The following is a 20,123-nucleotide window of genomic DNA, read 5'->3' as shown; positions in this document are numbered from 1 at the left end:
GGCAGCACTTGGACATAGAAAATAACTCATAGTCCTGACACAGTGGAGTGTTGAGTCACAACAAGGGACATGGCTTTCAAGTAATTTTTTTTTCTCTTAGTTGGTTATTATCTTACTTTGGGATGAATCAGCTAACTTTCCTTTCCAATTACAGGTACTTTGTCACACAACAGACTTTATGCCTAGTGTTCAAGTATCGTAGATGGAGGATGCTCAAGGGTAGATGGTTATGCCTTGATCAAGACATGCGTGAAAGTGTAGCTGTGGATGTTACTGTCATTTGTGAGGGTTGCGAGCCCCAAGTGTTGCTGGAAATTAGAATGTTCATGTAGAATCCACATGTTAGCTTCTATTTTAAACTAGATGGCAGGAAAATTTGAAGTTGAGCTGAGGATACTATTATCAGCGGAAAGTGTGTGGCTCCACATATTTTAGAAATTGTAGAGTCTTCCTAAAAATCCCAACACCGCAAGTTGTAATATCCAACACCTATAAATTTTTGGATTTTTTTGGCCAATAGAATATTGTCACTTGCAAACTTGCAATATTTAAAAATTATAGTATTTATGTAAAATCATACAGTTGTTATACACTTTCCACATCAACACATTTGCATATGCATGTAAACTTTACAAAGACGTAAGTAAAGCCATAACTAAATATCATATACGAACAGCCCTTAATAGTTTAAAACTTAAGGTTTTTAATGTAGAAATAGTTTAGTTCTTATTTCATTGTTTCGTTTCACACTTTCTCTCTCCATATCATTATATCCACCACATTCCTTCTACCTGCTACGATGGATGCTCACGCACACTTTGATGAGTGGATCCACGAGACTATCTTTGCCAACCAGGGTGACAAGATATTCCAGGTTTTCTCTAAGAACTTCAACCTTGAAAGCGTGCTCTCATCATTGCATCCCCCCCTTCAGGTTTTGGAAGACTTTGTGAGCACCATTGCTACCTGCACATACTCCATTGAGGGATCTAACATGACTTGGGTGCCTCTATAACAATTCATGGTATTTCAGGCAGGGAAGAATCACCAAAAAGTGGTGAATAGGTGTCTTGCCCATGTAGATCCTTCGCACAGAGTATGCACTGTTCCCATGGGCAGTGCACCAAAGGTACAACACCTTTGGATCTCGTGGAGTACTGTGATTGCGCATTGGAAATTTACCTCCTTGCATTGGATACATTCCTAGAGGAGGAGAGCGATGAAGATACAACTCCACACGTTGTTGCTATCACATATACAAGAGAAGAACCGATTGAAGAGCTCATAAATGTTGAAGAGGAACATTGAGTGGTGGCAGAGCAAGGGTTGGCTCTCATGGTGCCATCTTCTTCAGAATAGCCACAAGTCGACAAACCCAACCTTGCCTCCTTGACGCCCATTGAAGTAGATGGTGTACAATACTTACTTCTATCAGATGTGTTGCAATACTTGGAAATGAAGAAATAAGAGTTGTTTTCCATCCTAGTTAGGGATTCGATGGAAGACTTGATCGATTATGATTACATGAATATGCATCCAACAACGGCAGAGATTGGAAGATATGATGGCACAAGCTTAGATACAGTGAGTGCCATCATAACAGCACATGAGCATATTACATCAGTTGAAGAAGATTACCTTGTGCTGGATGCTGAATTTGAAGCACTACAGCATGATTTGTTTGGACAAAGGCCCCAGCTTCCTACTAAGGAGTTTGTAGATCCCTTTGCCCAAAGAGGTGCCTCATTGACACATGAGGAAATGAAGATACAAGATTATCTGGAGAAGGTGAGATTTCTAGCTACCATATATTTTTATGCGATGAAACTTGATAGTAGGGTGCGTCGGGTCCCTTGGAGTCCACTGGTGAAATCTTGGCAAAAAATGATGCCTACAATTGCCCTGCTGTCCGAAGTCTGGTGTCTAGGGTTACTTTTTGGTCTGGGTGCGTTAGGTCCCTCGGAGTCCACCAGTGAAATCTTGGCAAAAAATGATGCCTACATCTGCCCTGTCTGAAGTCTGGCATCTAGGGGCGCTCGGAGACCACTGGTGAAATCTTGATAAAAAATGATACCTACAGCTGCCCTGTCCGAAGTCTAGTATCTAGGGGCTTTGTCATTTAGGACATATTGTATATAGATGAGTTTACATCAAGGCAAGGAGGAGCTCGACATGCAGATTGACAAAAGGATTCAGCTCAAAATCTTTGACCAAGTTTGGACCTTTGCGAGCAATCCTTGTGACATCTAGCTTGGAGAAGGTGGTGCTAATCAAGCAATCAAAGCTTCTTTACTTGTTTGACCAAACACGTGGTGGAGCATCGTGTGTGCTTGTTACATTAGGTGACCTTGCTAAAGTGTCAGATCCGCTTCTTTTGGAGAAAGAGCTGAAGGGGGAGCGCATCATTTTTGAAGCAAAGAATGAACTTATATTTCATTGGAAGCTGGCCTCTCCTCTCCACCGATGAAAAAGCCAAGGAACAATTGAGACTTCTTGTTGGCTATTCAATTTTTGTATCTACCATTACTAGCAGCCATCGCATGTATTTTTCTTGATGAATATAATATATTTTACTTTATCCCTATAAATAAATATTTATTGAATAAATGTGTGGTTCGTATAAGTCTGACGATAATGTGTGGTACGTGAATGATGCATTCGCATACGTTAACATAATTCAACGTGTAGTATTATACTTGGGATTGTGTAAGTGTGACGATAATGTGTGGTACGTGAATGACGCATTCGCATACATTAACATAATTCAATGCGTAGTACTGCACTTACGATTGTGCATAAGCAATAATGTAACTCGTATCCGTACGTATTACTACTTTCGATGCGTTTGTACATTAAACAAAAATTAAGAGTCGTGAGTTTCAAGAAACAAAACAAAACAACTTAACTATTTGAATTTAGTACACATCACATGAGATATTATGTATATATAAATAAATATTCCAATGTGGCAAAGTATACAAAAAATTTTGGCCTTCCAAGATGCTATGGTACTATAATACTCATTACCAAACCTTGCATCATTAATCTCGTAACCTATGGAGGAGTCCCCTTGCAGTGTCGAAGCCGAATGATAAAGTTCATGTCTTTGTCTGTGATTGTGACACGCTTTGCATGGATGGCCGCAAGTTGTGTATCATCGAACAAGTTAATGAGAAACCCCTCTGCAGCTGTTTATAGGGCCTCCATAGATGCAACAGTCCACCTTCTTGCTCGTGGGCCATCTCGCACTTGTGCCCAAAATCTTCCCATTTCTTTCAACTCCAAGTCTTGCATGACTTCCTGAACAACCTTATGAACAGAACTTTTCGGGATGAGAAGCTCATATCCGCGTTGGATTCTCCTTATCTCTCGAAGTGCGACAGTGCTCGGTTTCCATCTCCTCTTCTTTTGTGGTGGTCCTTGTGCTCTATGGGGAGCACCTGCTCCTACACTAGAGGAGGCTCCACCTTGTGCTCTAGGTGACGGGCCTTGGCGTGAGGTCTTCCCAGGGCCGAAACGGTGACATGCTTGCTTGGTGTGTGTCATGCAAGCTCGAGGACGGCAAGACGGAGAAGAGACAGAGGTTGGGGATGTGAGAATGGAGGAAGCAAAGAAAGAAAGATGTGAAAATGAGAAGAAGAATAAACTTTTAACACATTTAAACCCCAAAACCGGGTTAATGCAGCTTTATACGCACTGTCCACCATCATGTGATTGTAAATCCATAACCTTTTATTGGAATGCGACAAAACTTCACATGCGCACTTGTTAGGTGGCCAAGAGCCCAAATTATTATTTTTTGAAAAATAAATACATGCAAATCCCTGGTTTGAAGACTCGCGTCTAGCAAGAAAGTGGCTCGAGACGCCAGACTTCGGACCAAGGGTCTGCATGCATTTTTTTTAAAAAAAAAGGGGCTCTTGGCCACCTAATGAGTGCATGTGTGAAGTTTCGTTGCATTCTGATACATTTTAGTATTTTAAAAATTATCCCACATTAAAATTATGGATGGATTGATAATTGAGAAATCAAGATCTCGCGACTACTGACCCTTAGAAACTTTGCATCACATAGACTATACAGAGGCATCAAGAGCAAAGTTTACAATAAGAAATGACAAATTTTTGCATGTTATTCCTATTGAAATTGACAATGCTAACAAAAATTGTAAGTAAGAATTGAAAATACAGCGAAGATGCACAATCAAAGTTGAGAGCGAAGGATAAGAGTAAAACTTTTATTTATATTTTAAGGGTGCATACAATAGTTTTGCACTGGGACATAGTCATATGTGCAATGCACTGGGACATAGTCATATGTCCAATGCACGAGGATAACACTATGCCAAAAAAGATAACATTACAAACTGTGTTCATTCCATTGGAACAAATGCATCCTTCACTGCTTGAAGATTTCTTACAAGTTGGAAGTCCTTGGGAGTTATAGTGATGCACTTCGTATGTATTGCACAACGTTGAGCAACAATCATCAAGTCAACTAAAAAGGCCTCTGCAGCACATTGTAGAGCATGAAGACATTCTTTTGTGAAGCGATCGGGTCTATCCTATCCTTGTGCCAAAAACCACCTCCTGCTTTCTGTGCGATAGAGGTCTTACACAATCTCGCAAACAAGTCTTGAGAAGCTCGCCTTCGGAATGATGAGATCAAAAGAGCATTGATACCTCCTAATTTCTCTCAAGGCCACTGCACCTTGCTTCCACTTGCGTTTCTTATGGGGATGCTGAGGAGGACCCTTGTGAGGGCGGCTTGAGGAAAGTGGGTTAGATTGAGAAGGGGGTGCATTTGAGCTAGTATATGCTCCAAGGGGCTGAACATGATATGGGGCTCTGAGCGAAGCTTATTTGCAACTACCTTAGACCTAGCCATCTTTCCTGTACAAGAGATGTGAGAACTCAATGAATAAGATAGAAAGTGAAACCCTCTTTTATATAACCCTAAATTGTAAGACTCATTCACATAGATGCACACTTTCTCTTTCTCTCTTAAACTATGAATTGCATTCACACTGAACACATTGTTCATCTTACTATCTTAGCTCTCTTCGAACCCCTTTGCTGCCTTGTCAAAGCCTTGTTTCTAGCCACTTGGCATGGTTTTCTTTGGCACTTGAGGCTTCATAACACACTCTTTTAGTGACATGACATGATTCTATCATTTCTGCAACCGATTCATCAACACTTTCATTTGCTCCCTTTTGCAAGAGTTTAGCTTCATTCGCTACTATAATCCTATACTACACCAAGATAGCAATTGGATCATTGGATTGCTACCATTCACCCTTCCACCATAATCAAAAAAAAAAAATTTGTATGCACCACGTGCTATCCAATGTGAATTTTCCATCCCTTGTGTGGACCAAATTCCGATGCTTCCCTTTTCTGCAAAATATGGCCCATGTGCCTCAAGGATATGCTACAAATACACATATCACATATGAGTAAAGCTATGCTCAACAGTTTATACAATTTTAAAATATTAACTTATTACGCACCATGTAATGTGTAATAGAGCTTTTGCCCCATGCTTCCACAATGTTTTCATAGAAACTATGCACAACATCAATAAACTCTTGCTTATCTTCATTGTTAAACACCATCTTGCGAAGTAAGGGAGCCAATTTGTTAAGACTTATCCAAATCTTAGCTTTGGCCAACCTTGTTTTTCCTCCATTACTTCGATCAGGAAGTGCAAAATGTAACTTTTTTCACCCATCATAGTCCTGTGGCCTACAAACCATGACATTCCCTTTCTCATTGATGGGTGCTGAGAGAAACCTCCTAGCCTTTGCTCCTCCACAACAAGGCTTTTTTGGCAAGTTACCAGATTTTCCTGATCTCTTCTCATTTTTTTAAATCGTCACTTGATGCTTGTGTAGCCCAATTTTTGATAGCACTCGCTCCACATTCCTGCACGTTGCAATGGTTTCTTTTTCTGGTTGCATCCTATAAGTAAAGCAAATGTATTCATATACAAGTTTCTCTATGATTCTGATAAAAGCATGCAATGAACAAATGTGAATACGATCCAATGGAATGTTGAAGATGGGCTTCCAAGTGGGATCTTCTCTATTGCGTGTTAGTGCAGCACTAGTCACCCATTGCCAGTTCTTCTTTCCCTCCTTTCCTTCCACCCTCTCTGTCAAGCAATATAGGCATGGATTCTTTGTATTTGCACCATTGGAGATTCCACACATGCATTTTAAAGTTTTCAAGTCTCTTGCAAGATGCCATTCAACCAAGTATTGACCATACCCTTTAACTGAGAGCATCTCACCATGTTCATGATGATCGATGATGCTTGGAATGCTTATGTGCATAAAGAATAGCTGCATCACCTCAAATGTTTCCTTAGGAACTTCAAATGCAGCGAGTCACCACACATGGCACTCAGATGGAACACTAAAGTTCCATGGGTTGTCCTTGTTGAATTGTAAAGCTCTATTCATCAGAGTTACAGTAACTCTTTCAAGCTTTACTCCCTTGACGACCTCACTTTCATCTAATTTTATAACAAACTGCAATTTACCATTATATTTCTCAATAGACATATTATAGTACATCACTATTGCCGATTGCACCTTGTACAAATCTAAATAGTAATTGTTGAGTTTAGTGAACTTCACCTCATATGCATTTTTTGTCCCAACCTTTAGTGTTTCTATGCATTGAACATGCATGGGATCTCCTATCAGCTCCAAAACCTTTGTATTAACTTGCCGTCGGGCCTCTATTAACTTTGAAGGTTGAGGAAGAGGCACGATTCTATTTCTCTTCAGCACATGACCAAACCCAGCCTTCACACCTTTGAATATCTTTAACTAAGTCATTGTGCTAATACCGGCCCTGTCACAAATAGATTGTGCATCCATAGCTAAGAACTCATTTGACACATCTTTTAATGTGCACTCAATCACCCTTTGCTTCACAGCCTTAAACTTAGGATTGCTCAAAGCATTTTCCAATGTACTTGCCTTCAGCAATCTATTAATAGACAATCCAACCTCACCCTCACCTAGGTTCTCTTTTTGAGCTACCTTACATGCTTTGATATGTCACTTCCACTGGCCGTTATTCACAATTAACTCATTGATTGGCTTCTTCTTTTGTTTGCACTCCTGTGTTAGCTTACTGTTGATCTTTCTCAAGTCGTCCAATTGTGCCTTTTCCTCCTCATATGAGATACAAATGTCATGGACAATGTTTTGCATTGAAATAATTTGATTGTTTTGTTGAATTATAGTGTCACTTAGCTGTACCACTTGTCCTATGAGCTGTTGGATATAAAGTTGATGTGCAACGATCACATCATGATAATTTTTAATGGTTGCTTAGCAAGTTGTAAATACTTTGAACGCTTGACTATTGAGCCGCCTAGTATAACCGAGCAACCCACTTTCACCCTCGCATACATACTTCGGCAAATTTGTGATTCTTGAGAAAGTTGGAGGTCTATTGTTTAAGGGGTGAATTGGGTAGATTCCCCCATCAACCCACAAATCCACATATTTCAATCCCATTTGCTTGTAACTTTGCAAAACCTGAGGGTTGAGATTGGTACATTGGGTTCTTTTGAATAATTGGGCATATTCAATCTCTACCTCAATATGCAGCTCCTTCCTTCTTGTATTCATTTTACTATTAATAGAATTGGGAAGCCTACTTGGTTGTCACATGAGGTAGAGTGGAGATACACAGAGAGGCACCAAAAAGTGCAAATGGAAAGGAGGGTGTAAGTAATTCACTCTGTTAATGAAGGTTGCATAAACACACAGAAGAGGTCACAATAGAACCATGAGAGTATAGATATGGGGGAAAATAGCTCACAGGGTAGGGATGCCCAAGATTTTTAGTATTTTAGACATTTCTATTTTACCTCCAAAAACATCTCCAGAAAACACCTCCAAAAAACACGAAATTTGACTAGTTAATTTGTTTTTTGACCAAAAGCGAGAATATAAAAAATCCCCAAAATATCTTTAAAAACTTCAAAAAATTCATTTTCCCTGTTCTCGATTAAAAAATCAATTACCTCGTATCTACTAATCATTTTGCATTGAAAACGAAGCACTACACTCCCGTAACTAACTCCTTTTTGAATGTAAAATTTGGTTGAAAAAGACTTCTTGAATGAGGAGAGAGAAGGAATCTGAGTATATCTTTGTAGATAATATAAAAAAAGGCAAAACGAGATTGCAAAACTAGAGAGAGAAGAGGATTATTTTACTATTCTTCTCTCCTCTTTTCCTTGTTTTAAGGAGGAGAGAAGGGGGGCTAAAAGGCCCATTTGTGAGTTCATTTTTTTCCTAATGCATTTTCATGAAGGTACAATTTTCATGCAAGATGCACACAACATAATTGTGGAAGGGATTTTTTAATGCTTGCACCTTTACATTTCCAAAAGTAGTATGCTTTCATTGTCTCCATATTTTTCATACTTTGTCCAAGTAGGTGCATAGTTGATTGCATTGTAATCAAGAAATTGCATGTACCATCATTGGTTTGTGTACTACTAGCAAAAGTTATAAATGGATTTTCCTTTTGGAAATAACAATTGTGCTTGTATAATTAAACACTTCAAGGCAGTGCATGGAAAATATTTGCAGCAACTTGATGGATAATTGTTTGACAACATGATTAGGCTTGTTGATACAACTACAATTGTGTTAAGTAAATAACCTCTCACAAATCTTAGAAGATTTAATAATCAACATCTTTCATTATAAGACTCGTAAACACCACATTAATGTTGCACCATCTAAATGGTATCTTTTATTTGACATATCCTATTTAAGTTTTGATTATATTGTATTCTATGTTGGAAGAAGTTTCTCAATGTATTTATTAAAATAGAGAGTGCCAATAATGATGTGAATGCATCTATCATCAACAAAGATTGGGTGCAAAGAAGTTGGTTGAAAATGAATGCTAATTATACAAAGACAAGCTCCAAGTTTGACACAACCCATGTAATCAACAATGTTATATGGTACACAAGAACATGGGAACATCTCAAATCAAGTCATGGGTCTCTATGCAACTTGACTTGTTATCAACAATTTGGCTAAGATATTTACATTTGGTTCTTTTCCAAGGAAGGGAGTTTCTATAAAAAATATAAGACATCGCACATAGGTTGGATTTCTTGTATGAAAGAAAACAATACATAATGAAGGGTTACACACACACACACACACACACACACACACACACACACACATGCTAAGAATATTATATATAATATAGTATCTTGAAGTAGGTTATAGAATGTGTCTATGTAGGCGTTCAAACTCAAATGTTGTGAGCTAGAAAGCATGAGGTGTGGTGAGAGTGAAAGAAAACTTTAACTCAGAGGGAAAGGTGGAGGTTCCCTTTCTTGTTTAACCATTCATCCCTTCTTGCATGTATCAACAATTAAGCACCCCTTTGATGGGGTTGGTAGCTGGAATGATTTGTTAAAAAAGTATTTACTAGTATGGATAAAAAGAAGAAGTAGGCATTACTAATGGAGGAAAGAAGATTGTTAAGATGTTCGCTTCCTTTCTTTAGTGCATTTGAACCATATGCTTCCTACTCCTCCTCTAGTATGTTTATGTATTTTATGGCATGGGTTCTTTCTGAAGCACTATTTGAAAGATGGTTCAGAATTACCTATGAGTCTAAGCTTCTCTCTTTTAGTATAGACGTATTGGGAAGGGTTTCTATTGTGTTTTGTTGGGATTACTACTGAGAGAGAATGTGTCCTTAGGTGAGGTTGGCTTCAAACGTACACTCTCCCTTGGCCAAATTTCATCTAGAAGACACTCTACTATTTATGTGTCTTGTTTGGGCATCCTTCCTATAGCTTCTTGATCTATTAGAAGGGGAGGTCGCAACAAGTGCAGAAATGCTTGGAAGGATGTTATATGCCTCATAACACTCTTATGAGTATTTATGATTTTCTAAGTGATAAAGTGTGTCCTTTCTCTTCACACTTTTTTTTTCAAAGTCTTAAAGTTACCACACACATGATAGGCAAATATATTATTGAGTGACTCCTATGAGATAGTAGCACTAGTAGGCTCATGTCATGGAAGAATAAAACATGCATCCTATGGGATTGAAGGTAAGAGTTGCGTGAGGGACTAGAATTGTTGATGCCAATGGGCTTGAAATTGTTACTAGAGAAGTTTTATGCTTTTCCAAATGATTTGTATATTTGCAAGGATTCTAGAGATTTTAGTCTTGATTTCCCTAAAAACGGCCTGTCTTGTTATCAAGAAAGATAAGACATTTGTTGGTCCTAAGAACTTAATTGGTAAAATGATCTTATGTGATGCTAAGCAACATCAAGTTATGAGTTCAAGGATTTATAGAAAAATAGAAATGTGTGTTTGAGGTCTACCAAAGGGGGAATAAACAAGAGCTTAAGAATATATGACTTATCAAAGAGCACATCCAAAGGGCATGTAGAGAAGGAGAAGCATATATTTATATCTTCAAAGGAAAATAAGGAGAATAGCTTGCAGGACTGATAAAAAGGGCATATGCTTGGTGCTTGCATTATAATATGGAACAAAATTCTTAGCATCATCCCGCTCCCTCCCTCCCTCCCTCTCTTTGTATTTGTCTCTTTGTCTCTGTCTGTCTGTTTCTCTCTCTCTCTCTCTCTCTCTCTCTCTCTCTCTCTCTCTCTCTCTCTCTCTCCACCTAAAACTTCCTCATGTGACTCTTGCAAGAAAGAATAATTTTCTGTATACTTTCTACATACAAAAGAAGGCTTGTTTAGAAGTCATTAATGACTAATTAACTATTTTTCCTTAGGACCTATGAGATCATTTAATTAGTGGAACAAATCATGACTCATTCAAACATTAGTCAATTATAGTGCACTACTATCAATCTAGGGTAGGGCTTGAAACTCATGCAGGGTTGGGTTGTATGAGGTAGAGGACTCAGTGATATGACCAACTTTGTAGATAATAGTGAATGATTAATGGCCCAATCTACCCTGAAGTGCCTCAAACAAAAATCACCACAAAATGAGGCTCGATAGTGGTGTGTGTGTGTCCACCATGGATCATAAGCTATTTTGTCTTATGAATATGTGATGCCATCAAAATCCAATTGCACTATGGAACACCATTATCTTGATCATAAATACTTAAGAACAATTACATTGAGAAGTTCTTTGGAAATCATGAGGGGAATATAGTGAACATTAAAATTGTGCAAATTTGAGGGGCTCCTTGGGAACTCTCCCCAAAAACCATGCTACGTTGAGAAATGAACCAAATTGGGGCATTTTGGGGATTTATGGGTACTTAGTAAAACCCCCCCCCCCCCCCCCCAAATAGGGCAATGTATGTGTGGATATTACAAATGTATATGCATAAACCAAATCTCTTTAACTTTATTTTTTGAAGAGAACGTTTAAGTTATATATTGATATAAGTCAACAATTACAAAATTGGACCATTATACGGGAGGTCTGCCCTTAGCTGATTACTGTTGGAGCAGCTACTCTAAAATGACTTCGTTAAATTTCCCTCAAAGGATAATGTGAGGCGCCTAGGGTGGACAAAGCCGTGGGGGGACTATTTTGCCTTCTCTTGCACAAGAGAGTTCTGGAAAGATTTAAGTTAAATTTCCCTCAAAAAATTTCTCTCAGATTCGAATTCTCGGACTAGATGGTAGGGCAATCATTTCTGAATATTTAAAATTTAAAAACTTTGTGTGGGGTTGCTATCATGCATGCAAGAGGCCACAAGATGATGAAAGCTGAAAAACGTTGTTTTTTAAAATTTAAATCTGGAAAAAAACGTTGCTAGGAAACGACTCTGGGTTTTTGGGGGGGGGGGGGGGGGGGGGGGGGGCGGGATTAAGCAAAATGTGTATTAAGGAAGGGAGTGAGAATGTATGATGGTTTCGAAAGGGTTGGATGAGGGAGGCGGGAAAAGAAACCGACGCTACCAGGTATCTCAACAGCCGCCTCTCTCTCTCTCTCTCTCTCTAGCCTTGGTTGTATGGTTGCATCACGAGGCCTCCCAGTCCCATATATGGCCGCCCGTCGGACCCACCGCGACATAGAATTAAAATAGCATATTTTAAAATTAAAAAAATGCGGTTTATAGGTTTTTCGTTGTCGCACTTAAAGCTGCGTGTCCCTATAAGCGTAATTATATAGACTATAGAAAACTAGGAAGATCCGAAAATGACTAGAAAATTTACCCGTCCATCATCGCCTTGAAAGCGTCGCCTTTTTCCCTTGCGCTGGGGAAGGGGCCCAGGACTGCTGACGTAACAGCTACGATCGCAAACAGAAGTAACGAATTCTGACGTAGGGCCCAGGGGTGGGCCCGGACCCTGCTGGCGCTCTCTCTCTCTCTCTCCCTCCCTCCCTCCAGAGTCCAGACACTCCTGAACCCTGTCACTTGTGTGTGCACGCTCTCTCTCTCTCTCTCTCCCTCCCTCTCTCTCTCTCTCTCCCTCTCTCGTGTTTTTGAACAGAAACAAAAGAAACCGAACCCCTCTCTCTCTCTCTCTCTCTCAAGCGCACGCGGTTCCTCAAATTTGATAGCCCGTTAAAACGATTATTACAACACCACGCGCTCGCATTACCCATCCAAATTTAAAAAGTTCAGAATTTCCGGTGTTTGCATCTAAGTTCTTCCATTGCCTTATTTCTTACAAACTCAGATGAAAATCCATTTGCCTTATTTCTTACCACTAAGAGGAAAATTTTAAGGGATATTAGTTATGCTGGGTTTTTTAAAATGCAAGAATTGTGAATTTTCTAAATTTATTAACAAGGTGTTACGAACCTTCATGGGACTTCAAATCATAACCTGTCATGAGGCACAAAATGACACAACGAAAAGACACACAATATATATTAATAAGGAATCCTTTGTATTCATGATATAGAAAGATACAATATCGAGGCACATCTTAGGACTACATCCACGTGATGCCATACATGTGAGGGTTCACCACTAAGTGTAGGGAATCACATGTAGAGTGAAAACCAAGCAGAACTCAAAGTCACTATTACTCCTGATATAGGTGTTTCTCGCTCCAACACCATGGTATAGCTACAAAGCCCATACCCTTAAAGGGGGGTGGGGGGGCACGTGGTGTATGTGGAGCCCTTTGCCCCTGCCTTTGACAACAAAACCTCCCCCAATCAACATGTGATGCCGGTCGCCATGCCCACCCATGCACCCGCCCACAAACACACCCGATCACCTGCGTGACCCCACTTGCCCAATCCCAAGCTTTATGTTGGCATGAGGCACGAAGCACCTCGTATTATATTATTATGCAATATTTATTGCTCCTGGAGGAAACAACTAACTTATGAACATAAAAACTTAAGGCAATATTATTAGGCAGTTTGAAGAGGAAGTGCCCCTAAGGCACTTTAGTTATAATGTTTGAATTGAAGGTTTTAGGATTTTTGTTCTTGTAGAAGACAATAAATTGTAGTTTAAAAAAGAGAGTTAAAGTAGTACATTTCATAGACTTTTTGTTCACAAAATCTAACCTTCAACATTTGATACAATATTAAGTACAAAACATACTTTGTATCCATAAATCTAAGCATAGCTTTGATGTTTTTGTATTAGCTCTCAACCAGTACCCACTAGTCACTATTTGCTACATAGTCATCATTATTGGGAATTGGGATGCTCATCCTTTGGCATTTTACAAACCCACCATGCTAGAGCTTGTAGGGGAGGCAAAGTGCAATGGAGGGGAAGCATACCCCCACTAATATGATAATCCCACCTAGGGTTTAAACAACATAATATGTAGCAAATATCACCCACTCACACTAAGTGCAAGAGATGTATGAATGCCATTGGCCAAAGCTAAAGAGAAGCCAATCAAACAATTTAGCATTGTTAAATTAGTTATAGCACATGCCTTTTTGGCAATGATAAGCGAGGAAGTTAAGAACTATCCTCACCCCATTCCCCTCACTAGCCTTCAGAGTGACAACAACACTAGGGTTACTGAGCCACCCTTAGCACCACTATTAGTGCTATGTGCAACTTGGACCTTATTAGCACTTATTTGAATGGGTGCTATCACAAAACCCATTTCATTTAACAATTTTGGCTCCTAATTTTATCACAAGAAGGATCTAGAAATTTCGTCAAGGCTTGCTAAATCATTGTTTTGACAACTATACTCTACATTGTAGAAGAGCCCATTGAGAATCAATACTTCTTGTAACACCTAATATAGTCAAGTTTGTTTTTACGATTACAACATTTGAAATAATAGTCAAAGTATTATCAATGTGGTGGGCACCATTTTTGGGGTGAGGGCATAAAACTTCAAGATGAAGCTATTACTTACCTTATCCTAGAAAAAGTTAGATATTGAGCTGGGCATTTGAGAATGGAAATTTATATCCACATTGTATAATTCATGATGAACACCTTTTCCTTATCCCAATAGTCTTTGATGGGATCTGGGTTGGTTCTCACCTTAGCAACACATTGTGGTTCCAAGTGGTACAATCAAAATACTCTAGGTTCTTTGATACTATTTGGAAGTTTCTTGTTTGAACTTTTAGAGCATTGTAATCTTTTGAGTTCCAACTTCTAGCGATATTGTGATATTTCAACATCTAGCTTATATAAAATGTATAGTTCCTTCTCTAAAGTCTCTAGCCCTAAATAGACAAAGGAAAAAAACATATAGAAAGTTTAAAATGCAAAGTTGTTTTGTCCTTCCTATAGCATCCCTTGTAGAGAAGATGTGTGCTTTCTAGATGGGTTTAGCTTCCAATGAAATAGTAATTCTTATACCATTTTGCCTGATACCTCTTGCACCCATTTCTTCCTTTCCTCCCTTAACCATAATGTACAAGTTATTATCTTGTATAGATGGGTTGCTTTAGGAATGGGCCATATTTCCTATAGTCATTACTAAATTAGGCTGTGTGAGTTCCTATTCGATGATGCTCTCTTCATTCAAGTTGTTCACATTCTCATGCATCTTCTTACTATCATCACCATACAAAGCTCTACTTTGCAAGTAGTTACTTCATGTTTTACAACAAAGCCAATATTCTTCTCTACCTTTCTTGCAATTATACTATCAATTCATACCATTGAATCTATGTGATTAATATAGCTTTGTAATACAATTATTGTAAGACATGATTCTTGACACGTGAGTGGACCTCTAGCAGCTCCATTCTAGCTCTAGATTAAAATCAAAATCTAACAAAAACCATTTGGATTATTCTTGATGCTCATGTGCTTGAGAGTGGAATGGGTATGTACATACACTAGAATGTGGATGGTCCAAGTTCCAAATGTATTTATTTGTTTGCATGGATTTCCCTCATGATTATAGAGAGATTAAGAATAAAACCCTAAAAGAATGGAAACATATGCTTCTCTTCACCTTGTAATTCTACGACCTTACTTAGAGCAAGATTTGCGAATTTGTGAATCGTTGAATCCATTTAATCATGTCGTGAAATGAACAAGGTGCTAGGAAATACATCAACCATACATTACGCCCATAGATTTGTCAATCATTGAATCCATTTAATCGTGTTGTCAAATGAATGAGCTGGGAAATACATCAACCATGAATTACTACCATAGATTGAGGGCATTATATATTCATATTCATGTACCTTAAAGAACTTGCATAGTACTATGTAAAGCATATGTTTATTTATCTAACTTGAGGACTTTACATAATGCGTTTTAACATTTAAATGATATAAATTCTACAAGTTGTACTTTGGACTGCGGCGCTCGCTCTCTCTCTCTCTCTCAAGACATTTATATAATATGTTAAGGCGTTGTTTACTTGGTTAACTTGCCTCGAGCGATAACTGCCATTTTAATCTCTAAGGACCAGGCCGGTGTGCTACTTTTTTTTTTCTCCTACTTCTTTCTCGTGAGAAAACCACTTAAAATTATATCCCTGCTATGATGGACATTTACCACCTCACACACACACACACACACACACAAGCATGCGTAATTGGTATCAGCCCTAACGTCTCTTCTTCTTCTCCCCTCGAGCTCCTCCTCTTCCCTCTTCTCATTCTATAATTTGCCAACCCACTTGAGATTCTTTGAGAGAGAGTAAGAGAAGGATCATTCGACCCAAGTTGGCCCCTTCTTGCTTCTTTACCAAATCTAGTAGCCTCCTCTCTCTCTCTCTCTCTCTCTCTCTCTTTTCTTGAAACCAGCATATCAACTGCGGCTGCCCCTGCACCACCTCCCTCTCATCAGCCTTACTACAGTACAATACTACGCTACTCTCTCACTGCTCACATCACCTCCCCGCCTAGTTATAATCATCATCAGGCTCTGCCCTCTCCCCCTTGCATTCCAACTAGCTTCTCTTCATATTCCCACCTTCTTGTTCTTGTTCTTCTAATCACTACACTCTGTCGATCAACCCCAATTTTAGCACCTCCATCATCATGGACCTCTCTTCATTCAACATGCAGACTGCCTCCACCCAGCTGGCTGATACAGCATCAGTATCCGCTCTCGCCTATAATATAAATATGCCCCCTGATTACTTCCCTCAAGCTATCCCCTTGCCACCCTCTAATCTGGACATGTCCAGCATCCTCCCACAGTCTAGCTATGCCTCCTTGCCGCTGCTCTCAGCTTCCTTGCTGGCTCCATTGATGCATTTAGATGACCAGCTGGCCAGCAGCTCTGCTACTTGCTTGTACCAGAATAACGTTGACATCCAGCTCTCATCAGCAGCAGCTAACTCTCCATATCCCGGCCTCAGCCCAGGGCCACATCAAAGCCTCCATAGCCAGCAACTCATTAATAATACTGCTGCATCACTGCATTTGGCTTGCTTCGAGCCGAATTGGCAATCCACCGCAGTTCTTGCTGACTCTAATGACCACCCTGAACCAATACAATCAAACTGCATTGGCCCTGAATTGTTCATTGCAGGGGAAGAACTAGATGATTACTATCACCAACGGCTCAAAATGCAGCATGCTTTTCTGATGCAGTCTCAGTTATCATCAGATGTCCCTCTCAGCAATGATATGCTTCTCCATCTTGCAGCATTAAGCTATGGCTCCTTGCCAGCCTTGCAGCAGCCTGAGATCAGTTCTGAGGATGGCTTCATCGACTGCCAAGAAGTGTCCGAAGGTTGCCTGCAACCGCCATTGATGAATCATTTTCACAATCTCTCTGATATGCAAGATGAACAATTAGCTCCTGATGAGAAGCCTTTTACTGAGGCACCTCTTCAGTGTTCCATGCTGGAGATGGATGTAGGAAGCCATGGGGCTTCTGGTGGTTATGGCCAAGATCAAGCCAGTTCCCCAGGTGGAAGTGCTGCTTCCTCCTCCATCATTACAGATGTTGAAATGAAAGATAGCTTCATGTTTCTTGGATCTTGTATTAATCCCAGCAGAAAGAGAGCTAGTTGCAGTACCAATGATCCTGGACAAGCCCCCTATCAGATCACCTCTGCAATTACCCCACCACCTTCTTTTGAAAGGAGATCTTGGCAAACCACCACATCCCAAACTCCATCAGGGCTGGAGTTATTAGCTGGGACGGCTGCTTGTTTGCTTCATCCAGATGTTGCAGAGAGAAGCCATGGTTTGACTTTCAAGAATGATCAGGAGGAAGATTGCATTGTTAAAGAGCCCCCTCTTCAACGCCGCAAAGTCCATGGAATTACCATGGAGCAAGTTCTGCAGGCTGAGCATCTGATTCAGCAAGAGGGTTCCAATAGCAGCATCAACAACAGCAAAGTCAACGTGCAGTATGCTTCATCTGCCAATGGCTTATTCACCAGCCCAATTGCTGCAGCTTATGATGTGAACCCTACTGGAATCACCAATCATACTAATAGTTCTGTTCCTGAGGTCAGCTTCTCTAGAGTATCTACCAGACAGGCAGTTAGTTATCCTCAGCAACCACGATCGAATATGGCTCAAGTGACATCAATCGAACCGCAAAGCATAGCTGCAAGGCATAGAAGGATGAGGATCAAGGAGAGGACCAAAAACCTAGAAAAGCTGGTCCCTGGTGCAAATGGGCTTGACACTGCAGCCATGTTTGACCATGCAATTAAGTATGTCCATTTCCTGCAGGCTCAGATGTGCTGCCTGGAGAGGGAGGTGAATGTGACATCATCATCATCATCATCATCATATCCAATGTCATCACCATCATCATTATCGTCACCGCCACAACCATCATCTTCACCATCCGATGAGTATTTGCAGAGCTCCAAATTACAACAATGCCATCATCAAGATGATCAGTCTCATCAATACACAGCTGGGGTGCGGCGGGCGCTCCTGCACCGCCTCCTCTCATCTTCGGATGTGCAGAGCTTTCTGACAAAGAAAGGACTGTGCCTTGTCACACATGGCTTGGCCCAAAGCATGAAGTATGATCCGAGCTCTTTGCTGGGACCAGGCCATAATGTAGTTGCTGCACCCCCTCGAGTAGTACACCCCAGAAGCTTGCACAGCAATTATAACTCAATGAGGAGCAATTTTCACTGAAGCAATCTATTATCACTGATCAGTCTTTCAATGAACAGAAGCATTTTTCAATGACAATACCTATGCCAATATGAATCAGAGCCATTAAAGCTCCTTTCCCTTTCCAGTTATGCTTATTTAACTTAGTAGAATTACCCCTTAACTCAGCAGAGTTTCCCCTTAATGAGACTAATCTAGCGCTGCACGCACAGATGGTTACACAAGGCCAGCCAACTGCTGCTTGACTCAGCCTAATCACTAATCCACAGTGATTCTTCTCTCTTCTTGCATAACCACACCACTTGCAAGTTGTAATTTTCCGACCTTTGACCCTCCATGGTCATCAAGCCCAGTTGCATACATAATATGTAACGAGCAAACCTTTCCTTTTTGTTCGTGCCTCTCATGCAGATGGCATGAATTACTTAGCCTCCCACTTTGACAGGCTCTGTAATTTTGGAGAAATTGGCAAAATATTTTGGGTTCAAAGATTGTTAATTGCACTAACGTATACAATTATTTGGAGTTCCAAACTCGTTAAATGCACTTTTATTGTAAGTATAAGCAGCAATTGTTGGGAGAGATCAGGCAGCCTGGTTGTTAAAGAGAGGTAAGCTTTGTTAGAACTGCCTCCAAAAGTGGCCGATTTCTTGAAGAAGGCTAGATCTGCTAGATAACACTGGCTTATAAGTGGCGTATGCACCATCCGTATGTGCAAGTCTTCTCAAATCTCTATATTGCTAATGTCAAAATCCGAGTTCGTTTTGTGTTTGCATTTGGAGATTTAATTATTGAGTGTACTAGCTTGCCCTGTGGGCATTGTTTTGCTAATTCAAAGTTGGCCACTAGTAGATTTTCTAAACATATCATGTGGGATTTGGGCACACCAATCATTGTGTAGAGCAGCAAAAACCTAAAAATATGATATGGGATTTTGGTATGCAAATCATTGTGTAGAGTAGCCTTTGGGGCCGAGGCTTTCATGTATGTAAGAGGATCCGAATGAGATACTTCCTTTGAGACAAAAAAGACAAACCCAATAGGACTTACTCTCCTTCCAAACATGATTTTACCTTTGGTTGCACAAACTTGTGAAGAGTGACATTATGAACTTTATCAAATAATATACCCCATCTAATGAACTCACATGATATAATTTCACTACAGCAAACAAGGCTTCACCAATGGCAAGTTTCAATGATAAATGTGAAAAAGTCATATGCATTACTTTCAATGTTGCAACAATCATGGGTAAGAATACTAATATTTTGGATGTGCAATCGATGATTATAGTGATGTGATTTTCGGTGCAAATGCTGACATAAAAATATGCTATGATAATTTTTTTCCTCTCTCTAAACATTCTATAGTTGAAAGTGTACCGACAGTGAGGATGAAAGCATATGTGCTGTTGTAGCACCATGCGTCCACTTGCGAAAATCTTGCAAGGATGAGAGGAAGATGAGATTGCAATACGAAGGTTTTCAATGTCACTAACCTATTTGTTTTAACTATTGTGTGTGCTTCTATCCATGTAAATACCATCCATATTTGTCACTATGTGTTAAAACCACTTGTGTGTTTGTTTGCATGTGTCACCCCCA

At 39.8% G+C, this 20,123-nt stretch overlaps 1 protein-coding gene across 1 annotated transcript; it reads left to right on the top strand.

The window, feature by feature from the left end:
- Positions 1-16,231: 16,231 nt before the first annotated feature.
- Positions 16,232-18,982, top strand: LOC148012581 (uncharacterized). Its single transcript, XM_087669231.1, has one exon. It carries the CDS (start codon positions 16,465-16,467, stop codon positions 18,538-18,540), a length of 2,076 nt encoding a protein of 691 aa, XP_087525357.1. The 5' UTR covers positions 16,232-16,464; the 3' UTR covers positions 18,541-18,982.
- Positions 18,983-20,123: the final 1,141 nt, after the last annotated feature.

This window comes from Lygodium microphyllum, chromosome 27 (genome assembly GCF_053477565.2).
Source record: "Lygodium microphyllum isolate KBCC chromosome 27, Lygodium_microphyllum_v1.1.10, whole genome shotgun sequence".
Lineage (NCBI taxonomy): Eukaryota > Viridiplantae > Streptophyta > Polypodiopsida > Schizaeales > Lygodiaceae > Lygodium > Lygodium microphyllum.
Note: the sequence above shows the minus strand (reverse complement) of the source record. Positions and strands in the feature narration are given on the sequence as shown.